Source organism: Carcharodon carcharias, chromosome 7 (assembly GCF_017639515.1).
Source record: "Carcharodon carcharias isolate sCarCar2 chromosome 7, sCarCar2.pri, whole genome shotgun sequence".
NCBI classification, from domain to species: domain Eukaryota; kingdom Metazoa; phylum Chordata; class Chondrichthyes; order Lamniformes; family Lamnidae; genus Carcharodon; species Carcharodon carcharias.
The window spans coordinates 126,002,968-126,017,161 of NC_054473.1; the positions used below are offsets into that span (position 1 = coordinate 126,002,968).

A 14,194-nucleotide genomic window follows, 5' to 3' on the forward strand; every position below is an offset into this window, starting at 1 on the left:
CCACAAGGGCAAGAAGAGTTTCACTGCATCTCTGCAAAATTCTTGAAAAGGATTTTCAGAACAGAAAGTACAACAGGTGGAATAGGCAATTAGAAGAACTATTGTGGGTAATACAAGGGGGAGCATTTTATAGAGGATTGGTTCCCCAGATAACCAGGGCCAGGGAAAGAAATCATGGACCCCGGTGCTTCCCCTGTTTCTGGGCCCTTGGGTGTACAGCAGAACTTTTAAGAGGCCAGGGAACAAAGACTGAATGGTTGACAATTATATCTGCTTCGTGATCAGCAAGTCTGAAGGCTCTGCTGATTGCTGCTTCTCACCACAACACATTTTCAATATCTATTGTACAACACAACTTTACCACAATATCGCAATACCTCAAAAAACTCAAAAATCACCAAGATAGAGTCGGATAATAGGTAAGGAGACAAAAGGACGAGATTGGAGTCAATGTAAAAGATTCTTCAGAATCATGTGCAGTGTTAAACAGGTTACAAATTCACTATTAGCCCATTACACACTCCTGCCCTGGCAATCTCACCCCACAAAACCCACTCGCAGTAATCTTTCATTAGCAACAAAATAAACAGAACTCCACCCATGATGCGCAAGATAATTATGGATGACAAAGGCCATCTAGCCAAGTTCATCCCATCCATCCCAGAATGACATATGAACATAGTTATTAGGAACAGGAGAATGCCATTCAGCCCCTTGAGCCTGCTCTGCCATTTGATAACATTGCCTGCATTATACCAGTGACTACAACTCAAAAGCACTTAATTGGCTGTAGGGCAATTTGGGACATTGTGAAAGGTGGTGTATAAATGTACGTGTTGTCTTTCTTTCATTACACCTGCATTCAGGAGGCAGAGTGACTGTAACAGTGGTGAAATTGGAAGCCTAATGATGATTCTCGAAGGATAATTAATCACAGAGCGATCAACTGATGTTAGGGAAGTGGATACAAAGAAATCACTACATCAACAAAAACAATTCAAAACTCATCTAATCTCCCGACGCCCCCCACACAACCTTCCTCCCGACACCTCCTTCCACTCCAACCTTCCTCCCGACACCCCCTCCACTCCAATATTCGTCCCAGTGCTCTCCCCACTCCAACCTTTCTCCCAGCAGCCCCTTCCCCACTCCAACCTTCCTCCCAACGCCATCCCCCACTCCAACCTTCCTCCCAACGCCCCCCCCACTCCAATCTTCCTCCCAATGCCCCCCCCCCCCCGACTCCAACCTTCCTCCCAGCAGCACCCCCCCAACCTTCTTCCCAACACCCCCACCACTCCAACCTTCCTCCCAATTCGCCCTCTCCAACTGTCCTCCCAATGCGCACCCTCCAACCTTCCCCAAACCCCCCATCCAATACCTCCTCACAGCATCCAACTAGTTCTAAAATTAGAGGGATTTGACTTACCATTCTTCAAGCAGGAACACTCTCGGTTGCTGCTGCTGCTTCTCACTTTCAAGCAAGTTTCTGACAGGCTTTTCCAAAAGAAACTCCGAATCGCAAAGCTGCCCGAAGGCCGGAAGCAGCAGCAGCGATGAGTGAAATTGACCTGAAACTAATAGACAAGCTTAAGAGATATCAGAACTCTCAGCCTGGCAAAATCCAGTTTTTAAGCCCTCAGGCACTGTCTGCACCCCCATATCCTAGGCCCTGCAGATGACAAGAACTCAACAGTCATCATTTTGAACAATTACCAAGCATTTTCATTTCACTTCAAATTTATACTTCTGTGCCGCATGGTCCTCTGAGATGACAGAGGTGGTAAATATAGTGATCTTTCAGGACTGAAAAGCTCAAGTTTCACCAGTCTTTGCCCATACCTTCGAACTTTCCCTGGAGGCATTAATCAATCTCTTCTCTCAACTGCCACTGGGCTTGAAGGCCTTTATGTTTCAGTGGCCAGAACTGGAGATAGCATTTGATTGCTGCTGTGTTTTCACGAACACACCCAACTGTGGGTTGGAATTCTTGATTTATCACAAGACCAGTTGTGGGCCAAAGCAGAGAGTTCCTTTCCTGAACTGAACAGTGGTATTTCTATTCAGGTTTTTCAACAAGACACAGTTCACATGAGCAGTTCAGAACAATGTACAATACCTTCTGGATCTTCAGGTTTTCGAACCTTTTCCCACTCTTCCTGTCTTTGTTTGCGTCTTTCATCTAATTCAGCTTCAGTCACAAACCGTCTCTTAATTAGACTATCTTCGATCCCGCTGTCCATACTTCAATGAAGTGAAACTGTAATGCAATTAAAGAATTTGACTATTAAATATAAACATACAAATTAGGAGCAGGAGTAGGCCATTCAGCCATTCAATGAGATCATGGCTGATGTGATCGTAACCTCAAATCCACCCTCCCGCCTACCCCGGATAATCCATCATCCCCTTGCTTATCAAGAATCTATCACCCTCTGCCTTAAAAATATTCAAAGACTCTTCCTCAAAAGGCAGTGGAAATAGAGTTCCAAAGACTCTCAACCGTCTGACAGAAAAAAATTCTCCTCATCTCTGTCCTAAATAGGCGACCCTTTATTTTCAAACAGAGGCCCCTAGTACTAGACTCTTCCACACTGACCCCGTCAAGACCCGTCATGATCTTACATGTTTCAATCAAGTCACCTCCTACTGCTCAAAACGCCAGCAGAGACAAATCCAGCCTGTCCAGTCTTTCCTCATAAGACAATGCGCCCAATCCAGGTATTAATCTAGCAAGCCTTCGTGGAACTGCTTCCAACGCATTTACATCCTTCCCTAAATAAGGAGACCAATATTGTACACAGTACTCTAAATGTGGTCTCACCAATTCCATGTATAACTGAAGCATAAACTCCATTCTTTTATATTCAATAGCTCTCTCAATAAATGATAACATTCTACTAGCTTTCCTAATTACTTGCTGTACCTGCATGCTAGCCTTTTGAGATTCATGCACCAGGGCACCCAGATCCCTCTGTGTCTCAAGAGTTCTGCAATCTCTCACCATTTAGAAAATATGCTTTTTTATTTTTCCTGCCAAAATGGACAATTTCACACTTTCTCACATTATATTCCATTTGTCAGGTCTTTGCCCACTGACATAACCTATCTAAATCCCTTTGTAGCCTCCTTGTGTCCTCCTCACTATCCTATCTTTGTGTCATCAGCAAATTTAGCAACCATACCTTCGGTCCCTTCATCCAAGTCGTTTATATAATTTGCGAGAAGTTGAGATCCCAGCACTGATCCCTGTGGCACACAACTCATTACATCTTGCCAGCCTGAAAAAGACCCACTTATGCCTAACTTCTGTTTCCTGTTAGCTAGCCAATCTTCTATCCATGCCAATGTGTTACCCCCTATACCATGGGCTTTTGTTTTTTGCAATACCCTTTGATGTGGCACCTTATCAAATGTCTTCTGATATCTAAATACAGTACATCCAGCAGTTCGCCTTTATTCACAGTATATGTTACTTCTTCAAAGTGCTCCAATAAATTGGTTAAACATGATTTCCCTTTCACAAAACCACATTGACTCTGCCTGATTACCCTGAATTTTTCAAAGTGCCCTGCTATAACATCTTTAATAGTAGCTTCTAACATTTTCCCTATGACAGATGTTAAACTAACTGGTCAGTAGTTTCTCACTTTCTGTCTACTGTTGTGCAAGCTCGCATTTTTTTGCCAAAAAGGTACTTATGTTTAAAGAAAAAACTGGATTTTACATCACCCAAAGACCAACATATGCTGTGTTAATGCTCTGCAGACTTAATTCTGATACAGGGCTCAAGACCAGTTGCTCACAGGTTGTAAGCATTCATATTGTACTGTCAGTGATGAACTATTTTCCCAATGAACCAGGCTGTTTCCTCCACTTTATGTACATCATTATGTGCATCCTGTCAAGTTTGCATGGTGAGCAAACGTCTTAAGCCCCTATTTACAAAGTCGCTGATAAGGCCAACATTTTGGCACATGGTGCTGTAGGAATCCCAATATATATATTAACCAGTGAAGGTAGGCTTGTAGAGGACCTACTAACGGATTTCTCAACTAGCACGTCAAAGAAAGAGAGTTTGTTAGACTGCTCCATCTCAAAGGTGAATTTCAGTGCTGGATGGAACACATTGAAGGGGTGTAAGGAAATTCTTACATGCAGCTACAGATTCAAATATAGCAAAGCGTATCATCTATGTATCAGGAATTTTCAAGGTGTAGGAGGTTAGGGATCATTCTATCGAAAACGCATTTCTCATGGAAACCGGCAAAATTCTTAATGAGAGCTGGGCCTAGAGGAGATCCCATGGTAACACCATCTATTGGGTCATACATGGTGTCATTAAAGCTGAACTCAATTGCACAAGTTACTGAGTTGATAAATTCAACATCTCTTAAATAGGGCCCAAGCCATTTGCTCACCGTGCAAGCCTGATGCCAAAGTAGGGTGCATCAAAGCTGGATAATGGCTACCCAATCAGATAATTGCTCACTGTGTATCGCACATACACACAAATGGGCCTGAGGTCACCACCTTCGGGCCTGAGAGTGCTCAGTCTGCCTCAAATTACACTAGAAGGGCAAGGCGTCTCAAAAATTTGAGCAACAGGTGAAACTAGCCATCTCACATTGTTACACTGCAGTAGCAATACAGGTGGTATTTTCCACTAACAGGATGCTGAAATCAAGCCAAAAATAATTCTGTCCACCAAACAAATGAGTAATGTGGTATATGAATTTCAGTGCCATTGTGATGTCAGGTACGTAAGACCATACATTCCAACAACTGGCAGATTGTATCACACAGTACATCACTTCGGCTGTTCGCAACTGACAGCTTACAGACTGTACTCAACGAGCCCATGTCTAATGTTGGATGTAATTCTGCAGTTGAACAGCACTTGCTGAACAATCCTGAGTATGCCAAGAATTACACTAAACAGCCAATTTAAGATTATCAGTCAGGCTCGCAATGTGGCTCACTTACATTTGCTAGAAGCTATATTTTTCATATGCACAGCCCTGTACTCTACAGGCAAAAGGGACATGTACAGGCATTGCACCTTATAAATTAAACCAAAGCCTTGGGGACAATAGTTCCCTGGTTTGTTCTGCATGACAACACCTCAACCAGACTCGACTTTCCACCAATCATCACCCTTTTCTCATGCAGTATAAATTGCTGTTCTCTTTGAAATTTTGCATTTGTTGTGTCCTGATGAGTGGAGGGCGAAAAGCTTCGATAGCATGTCTCTTTTTCAGCAATATTCAAGTTCTGTACTACCAAGCAATTTTTTAAAAATTATAGATAAAGAAAGCTTGGCCAATCAATTAAATGGCATATTAGACAGAAATTAAATATTCACGTAGGTGAACAGCACTCACTCACTCAGCCAATAAACTCTCAACACTTCTTTTCACAAATGCTGATTTCCTATCAGGGCATAGGATTTTACTGCTGCAAACATGCATTCCATCAAAACAACACTTTCAAACTGACTGGTTAATAAACTGGGGAACAAAAATAACTCCCACAGCTGAACAACTAGAGTTCCCCATTTCTGAACAACATTTGGCTGATGCAAAGATCTTCCTCATGTCAACACATAGCTGTCTCCCAACAAGAACATAAGAAATAGGAGTAGACAATATGGCCTCATAAGCCTGCTCCACCAATATGGTCCATGTTTGATCTTCTGCCACAACTCCACTTTGTCACCCGTTCCCCATATCCCTCGACTCCGAGATCAAAAATCTATTTCACCCAGCCATTAACATACTCAACAACGGAGCATCCATAACCCCTTTGGGCAGTGAATTGCAAAGATTCACAACCCGCTGAGTGAAGAAATCACTCCTGATCTCATTCCTAAATGTTCAAACATTTATCCTGAGGATGTTCCCTCATGTCTGCACCTGAACTCACACCAAATCTTGTTCACCCATCACCCACGCTACATTGGCCCCCAGTCCAACACCTCGATTTTAAAATTCTCATCCTATTTTTCAAGTCTCTTCATGGCTTTGCTCATCCCTATCTCTGCAACCTCAAGCCCTATAACGCTCTGAGATCTCCGCCCTCATTGAATTCTGGACTCTTGCACAATCCCGATTTTTCTCACTTCACCGCTGGCAGCTGTGTATTTAACTGCCACAGTCTTAGTTACTGGAATTCCATCCCTAAACCTTTCTGCCTCTCCAGTTCTCACTCCTCCTTTAAGATGCTTCTTAAAAGACTACTTGATCTGTCCTAATCTCTCATGTGGCTCATGTCAAACTCTGTTTGACAATGCTCCAGCAAAGCACCTTGGGATGTTGATTACATTTAAAATGCTTTATAAATACAAGTTATTGTTTCTCGAGCTAAACCTTTCATGGCATCTCCGGCTAGTGAGTCATTTTGCAATATGGCAGTTTTTTGACATGTGAGGCACTATTAGGTTGTTTGTAAATGGTTGCATATAAATGTATTCCAATTCCTTCTTAGAATAAAGGGTCAAATATTCTCAGTCAATTTTGCTTTTTTTTTAATAGCTGAATGAGCTTTTTGAAAAAAAACACCATTTGTAAACTGCCAGCACTGTTACATATCCACTGGTGTTTCCTATGGACACTTGCATATGAATTGCAAGATGGTTATCCACGTTAGCTTATTTTTGACCTGATGCAACATGTGACCAAGGCCAAGCTCATTTTGTAAATCAGACAGAACAGGCCCCTAGCCTAAGGCAACTGCAATAGCAATACCACAGAAGTATCACAGGCAAAGCAGCGGAAAGCAGCAGGCAAAGGCAAGGGAAGTGAGGGTGTGGCGCAGCAGAATTTCATCTTAGCTTGCACATAATATTCACTTAGTTTTGAATACTGTGAAATATTGAAAGGATATTAAAATATATTAAAAGAAATAGTTATTGAAATTCCTTTGTTTCCTGCGAATTACCCCAGGGCATATCTTGCACAAATCATGATTGCAGCAGAGGTGCCCAATTTTTTCTCTTATGAATGGCTATCCTAGGAAAATTGAATCCTAAACAATAAAAGACACAGTATACACTACACTACTGACATAAACTACTAACTTAAAAATAACCTGTTTCTTTCTTTCATCAAAACGACTAGAGGCTAAAATTAACAATCCAACACACACAAGCTATGTGATTTTAAACAGGAGTCAATTATCAGCTCACAACTACTATTGCAACAGCATGCATACAGTGACAGATTCCACAGGGCTGACACAGTTCATTTACTGCAAAAGAATAATGACTTCATCGGACTCAAATACAGTGCATTGCAAATTACGTTCATCACTAAAGGCCGAGTGGAAGCAAAATTTTGAAATTTCTTAAAACAAAATAGTTTGCCTAAGAACAGTGCTCTACAGAGTGGAAATAAAAATATAGAAGTTCCATTTAAGTCATTGCAGTGCATTACATAATAGGCAGTGTGGTCATGAAATTCACTATTGCTTCAAGAGTATCATGAAGCTGTAGGCCATGAGTTTGTATTCTTAAATTAGATTAAGCAGTCTAATGCTGTTATTAGGATTTTGGTAAAGGGTTGAGAGATTTTTTTTTCAGTGGGAACCTTCCCCCCACTGTAAACATCCCTAGTACCTTTGGTCTTCCCCAATTATCAGCTTCTTTTGTACTTCAAAGAATTCCAAGTGGTCTCCCTGTGATGCAGTTCTAAGAACTTTCATATTGGGTCAATGCTTCAAGCAAGTGAACAATCACTTTTTGAACTTGTGTTCTGTCTTCAAGTCATACGCTTCAAGATTCTTTTCATAATCGTCGCACATTGTGCTGCTAATAGCTTTAAAGGTTTTTCTACAAGATCCTCCAAGGTGCCTCATTTCTTGTATACTATTTGTAGTTATTTCATATTCCCTTGCTCATTCCTTATTCCTGTACCACTGGGACTAGTGTGTCCCAATGATAAAGAAATTAGAAAATTTATCCCTCAACCAGCATCACAAAAATAGTGTCCTTTACATCACTGTTATTTGCAGGAGCTGGCTATGCACTAACTGAATGCTATATTTCCTACATTACAACAGTGACTGCACTTGAAAAGCACATTTTAGGTTCTGAAATACTTCAGAATGTCCTAAAAGTATTCAGGTAAATGGTTATAAACATGCTGAAGGGTCTTTTATGCTTTGAGAAAGCAAACACTCCTGCCCTGGCTCTAAAACCATTAAAAATTTACAAGCAGGGGAGTTTATACACGTAAGCACATACCGGCACAATTCTCTCCCACTGCGCAGAACGCAATTCACAGCTCACAATATAACAGGGGTCCTGTAGCGCAGTATAAGCTTCTGCTAAACTAATGCAAGACTGTCACAATTGAAGTATGTTGATTGTTGTGCAAATTTCCCTGAAATGCACTGGTAGCAATAAGTGATGGAGTAACAAGAATGCAATCAGGGGAGATGCCAAGAAGATGGTTTCCAAGAAGGGGTGATGAGGAAAAGGGGGAGGATGGAAAGCAAAGGAAGCAACTCACGCTAGGTATCGTTCACATAATGAAGACAGATTTTGATAAGAAAGGTAACAAAAAAACAAAGCAAGAGGTTGACATGTAAACACTGCATTATCAGAAGAAATCATCGCTAGGGGATATTTGTATTGAAAGTTGAAACAAATTTAAACGCTAATAAATGTTAATGCAGTACAGGCTGATATTTAAGCAAAATTAAAGCTCGAGTCTCAATAGAGAGAAACAAAATCCTATTAGTTTTATCAAGGTTTAATTTATTATGGATATTAAGGTCAAGAATCATCACATATTGCAGGTTACATTAATAGATATAAATTAGACTGAAAATGGACTACACTGCTCAAATTTCAGATTTTAGGAGATGGAAATAAAATACTCATTAACTTCTGTCTTCAACTTCACTTATGCATTGAAACACCTCAACTTAACATCAAGAAATCTGAAATCACCAAACCAATGAATTTTGCAATCCGTCAAATGTCTTTCTTACTCCATTGTTACTTGAATTGAATCATTTCAGAACTATACTGGAGGTAGGGGATCACAGACATAAAGGTGACATTAAAGCAGAACAATTGGGGAAAGCTATGCATTTTGCTCTGCGTCAATTAGTACCAGCAACTTACCAAGAGTGAGATTCAGATTTAGTGCTGTGCCACAGACAGCATATATCAGTGTACCACTGGAACCTCTCTTTCCTCCCTCACTATATGCTGGGTGACAGGGGTTGGAAGTTTTACAGACATTTTCTGGTTCAAGCCCACTCCATAGGCTTTAGCATGTAATCTAGACTGACACTTCAGTGTAACATTGAAGGAGCACTGCAATGTCAGCGGTGCTGGCTTTAGACAAGATTTTAAACCAAGGTATTGTCAACTCTCAAAGGCAGATGCAAAAGATCCCGTGGCACCATGGATGGAGGATGGTGGGGGGGTTGTGGGTAAAGAGTTCTCCTGCTACCAAACAAAACATTTATTCCAAAATCAATATCACTTCAAATAGATTATCTGGTTGTTCATCTCACTATTGTCTGTGGGACCTTGTGTGCAAATTGCCTGTTGCATTTCCCGACATTACGACAATGACTACACTTCAAAAGCTAAAAGCAAAAAACTGCAGATGCTGGAAATCCAAAACAAAAACAAAAATACCTGGAAAAACTCAGCAGGTTTGACTGCATCTGCGGAGAGGAACACAGTTAACGTTTCGAGTTCGTATGACTCTTCAAAAGAACACTTCAAAAGCTACTTTGTTAGCCTTGGGATGCCCCAGGGTTACAAAAGGTGCTATATAAATTAAGATTCTTTCATTCTTTGCCACTTGGAGATGAGATTTATTTCTTTTATCCCCAGCTTGGGCACAGAGGGCCAATTCAAGAGTAAGCCTAACCTGGACACTTCCATCTGTTTACAGATGTATAGGATTGCCAGCCTCTAACGAGGTGCTCAACCCATCCAATTTAAGCATTTTTAAAATATACTATCTGCTCTGATCTAATGTTCACACTTACCTGGTTGTTGTCATTACTGATTTCATAGCCATTCATACATCCATCCCTCTGTTATCAACAATAAGGGAAAGTTAAATAAATATGCAAAAAAACCTTAATGTTTATAAGCTCTCTGAACCCTCTCTGTCCGTATTTTTATGTTATCTCATGTAAGCATCACTCCCCATTAGCAGCTATGTATAAGCTTCCATTAATGTTACTCTAAAATATCTGCTAAAATATCTGCTACCTAGATGAATTCTCTTTTAGATTTTCTTGCCTCAAATAGACCATGAAACTAAGGACTCACTGAGTGATTACAAATAATACATTTTTTCCCCTCAGCATTTCAGTTAACAAGGGCAGATGGAGAACAATGTAAGCACTGACTGTTGCTGGAAGCATAGAAAGTTCTTTAGAATTCATTTTGGGATGCCAAAGGATAAGCCCAGGTCAGAGAAACCACATGCTACTCTACAATGATGCTACCATGACACATCTTATCAAATGCTCTTCAAAAGGTAAAGATAACTGCATCACTGGAATCACTCAATTTCTGGCCATGAGTTTTGAACAAAGTCAAGCTGCTGTGCAAACAACAGCTTCTCATTCACAGAGCTAATGAAGTGTTTGTTTTCAAATACCTACCCACTCTCCACTCGAAAAACCAGCAAACATATTTGCAATAAAAATATTGCATAATTGAAATGTCATCCAACCCTACACTCTACTACTCCAGATGGTTTTCAATGTTTCCACTTGTTAAATGTCATATCAAATTTCTAAAGGCTTGTATAAGTAGCTGCCAATGCCCAAGTACATAATTATATGATTAATTTAAATGAATGCTAAGTACAATCTCTTTTTAATCAATTTTCAGCTTCCAAATTTAGCTATTAAAACAGAATGCAGTAACATCCACTGCCAGTAACAGTCAACAACAACCGAATTAAAAAATTATCCAAATCAGTCATTTTAGGTGAAGGGCTACAAGCTGATTACATTTATTTATTGCAATTGTTAAAGACCTTATTTCTGCTTAATTGCAAAAATGTCCTTATATTTGTAGTAAGACACAGTTACAAAGGAAATGCCATGGTGTGAGATTTGATAGAGGTATTCAAAATCATGAGGGATCTGGTCAGAGTAGATAGGGAGAAACCGTTCCCACACATTAAAGGATTGAGAATGAGAAGGCACAGGTTTCAAGCAATTGGCAAAAGGAGCAAAAACAACAGAAGGAAAGTTTGTTTAATGCAGCGAGTGGTTAAGCTCTGCCACGCACTGCCTGAAAGTATGGTGGAGGCAGGTTCAATCTAAGCATTCAAAGTGGAATTAGACTATTATCTGGAAAGGAAGAATGTGCAGGGTTATGGAGAGAAGGCAGGAGAATGGCTCTAAGTGAATTGCTCATTCAGAGGCTGGTGCAGACACGATGGATCGAATGGCTTCCTTCTGCACTGTAGCAATTCTGTGATTCTGTTACCAAGTTCCTTTAAAATATATGAAGATCTCTGGTTCAAGGAGAAAGGAGGGTTTGTTGATCATGTATGCAAGTCTAGAAAATGTTTATTCCTTTAGAGTCTAAATAAATGGAAAACATTATTTCTTGGATACTGCCTTCTAACATTCGTTCAGCATTTAAATTCAAATTCAAAATGCTTCACCATATTTACAGGACAAGTTTTAATAGCATAAGTATGAAACATAGCCACCCATCTCATTCAGTAGCCCAGATCTCTCTTCAGGACATTTCTGTCATCTTCCTGTGCTATTGCTGAATCAGGAATTTATCCGCTGTATTTGAATGCCTCAATGAAGCCACCATTTACTAAGGTAAGAGGCAGTATATTCGTTAAATCAGCGTTCTCAGGATTAAGCTAACCCTTCTAAACTGAACTCAATGGTCTTGCTTATAATGTTCTCATTGCACAAGGCACCTGCATAGATCCAGTGTAATGATTCCTTTAAGAATTTTTATGTACCAATAACATTTTTCACTAGGATGTTTAACTATATATGCCGCTCTTCACGAGTCTATCAGTTAATGCCTATAATTCATTTTGATGGCCTTTCCAGAACCTTTTTTCAGCGCCTTTAAATAGGGTGTAGGGCTTTACATGTTGTCAACCATTCTTTGGGTTTATATTTACAGATCTGTTTATATGCTGTGACATAATTTTAGCTTTCAATCATATATTAAATGCAGATCTTTATCTTGACTCCTATTAATGGTATATTCCTTTCATTTTTAATTACATCTGTCCTTATTACTACCAATGTCAATAGCATACCTCTCAACATTAAATACAATTGACAATTTATCTGGCTAGTGGCTAGGTCTCTACAGAGCTTCCTGAATTTTATCCCTGTCCTTGATGCATCCCACATAACTCAATATCATCCTCAAACTTCGGCATCTTTTAACATAGAACCATAGAACACCACAGCACAGAAAAACAGGCCATTCGGCCCTTCTGGTCTGTGCCGAAATATTATTCCGCTAGTCCCATTGACCTGCATCCAGTCCATAACCCTCCAGACCTCTCCCATCCATGTATCTATCCAATTTATTCTTAAAACTTAAGAGTGAGCCCGCACTTACTACGTCAGATGGCAGCTCGTTCCACACTCCCACCATTCTCTGAGTGAAGAAGTTCCCCCTAATGTTCCCCCTAAACCTTTCCCCTTTCACCCTAAAGCCATGTTCTCTCGTGTTTATCTCTCCTAATCTAAGTGGAAGAGCCTACTCGCATTTACTCTGGTCTATACCCCTCATAATGTTGTAAACTTCTATCAAATCTCCCCTCATTCTTCTACGCTCCAAGGAATAAAGTTCTAAACTGTTTAATCTTTCCCTGTAACTCAACTCCTGAAGACCTGGCAACATCTTCCTTGCACTCTTTCAATCTTACTGATATCCTTCCTGTAGTAAGGCGATCAGAACTGCACCAAATACTCCAAAGTTGGCCTCACCAATGTCTTATACAACCTCACCATAACATCCCAATTCCTATACTCAATACTTTGATTTATGAAGGCCAGTGTGCCAAAAGCTTTCTTTACAACCCTGTCTACCTGTGACTCCACTTTCAGGGAATTACGTATCTGAACTCCCAGATCCCTTTGTTCCTCCGCACTCCTCAGTGCCCTACCATTTACTGTGTATGTCCTACCTTGGTTTGTCCTTCCAAAATGCAACAGCTCACACATTTCTGCATTAAATTCCATCTGCCATTTTCTGACCCATTTTTCCATTTGGTCCAGATCCCTCTGCAAGCTTTGAAAGCCTTCCTCGCTGTCCACAACACCTCCAATCTTAGTGTCATCAGCAAACTTGCTGATCCAATTTACCACATTATCATCCAGATCATTGATATAGACAACAAACAACAATGGTCCCAGCACAGATCTCTGAGGCACACCACTAGTCACAGGCCTCCAGTCAGAGAAGCAATCATCCACCATCACTCTCTGTCTTCTCCCACACAGCCAATTTCGAATCCAGTTTACAACCTCTCCATGGATATCAAGTGTCTGAACCTTCTGAACTAACTTCCCATGAGGGACCTTGTCAAAAGCCTTACTAAAGTCCATGTAGACAACATCCACAGCCTTTCCTTCATCTACTTTCTTGGTAACCTCCTCGAAAAACTCTACAAGGTTCGTTAAACATGACCTACCACGCACAAAGCCATGCTGACTATCCTTAATCAGCCTTTGGCTGTCCAAATAATTGTATATCCGATCTCTCAGAACACCTTCCAGTAAATTACCTACTATTGACGTCAGGCTCACTGGGCTGTAATTACCTGGTTTACTTTTGGAGCCTTTTTTAAACAACGGAACAACATGAGCTACCTTCCAATCCTCCGGCACCTCACCCGTGGCTAAGGACATTTTAAATATTTCTGCTATGGACCCTGCAATTTCTACACTAGTCTGCCTCAAGGTCCGAGGGAATATCATGTCAGGCCCGGGGGATTTATCTACCTTTATTCGTTGTAAGGCAGCAAGCACCTCCTCCTCTTTAATCTCTATATGTTCCATGACACTACTGCTTGTTTCCTTTCCTTCCTTATACACTATGCCAGTTTCCTGAATAAATACTGATGCAAAAAAACTGTAAGATCTCCCCCATCTCGTGAGGCTCCACACATAGACGACCACTCTGATCTTCAAGGGGACCAATTGTGTCCCT

General features: G+C 40.6%; 1 protein-coding gene across 8 annotated transcripts in view; it reads right to left on the reverse strand.

The window, feature by feature from the left end:
- psme3ip1 (proteasome activator subunit 3 interacting protein 1) overlaps positions 1-14,194 on the reverse strand; it is a 106,543-nt gene that overhangs the window by 65,982 nt on the left and 26,367 nt on the right. For all 8 annotated transcript variants that reach the window (XM_041191240.1, XM_041191246.1, XM_041191245.1 and 5 more), the window contains one exon: positions 2,120-2,260. In XM_041191240.1, coding sequence (XP_041047174.1) covers positions 2,120-2,243 — 124 coding nt within the window. In that variant the 5' untranslated portion in view covers positions 2,244-2,260. The remainder of the gene's footprint in view (positions 1-2,119; positions 2,261-14,194) is intronic.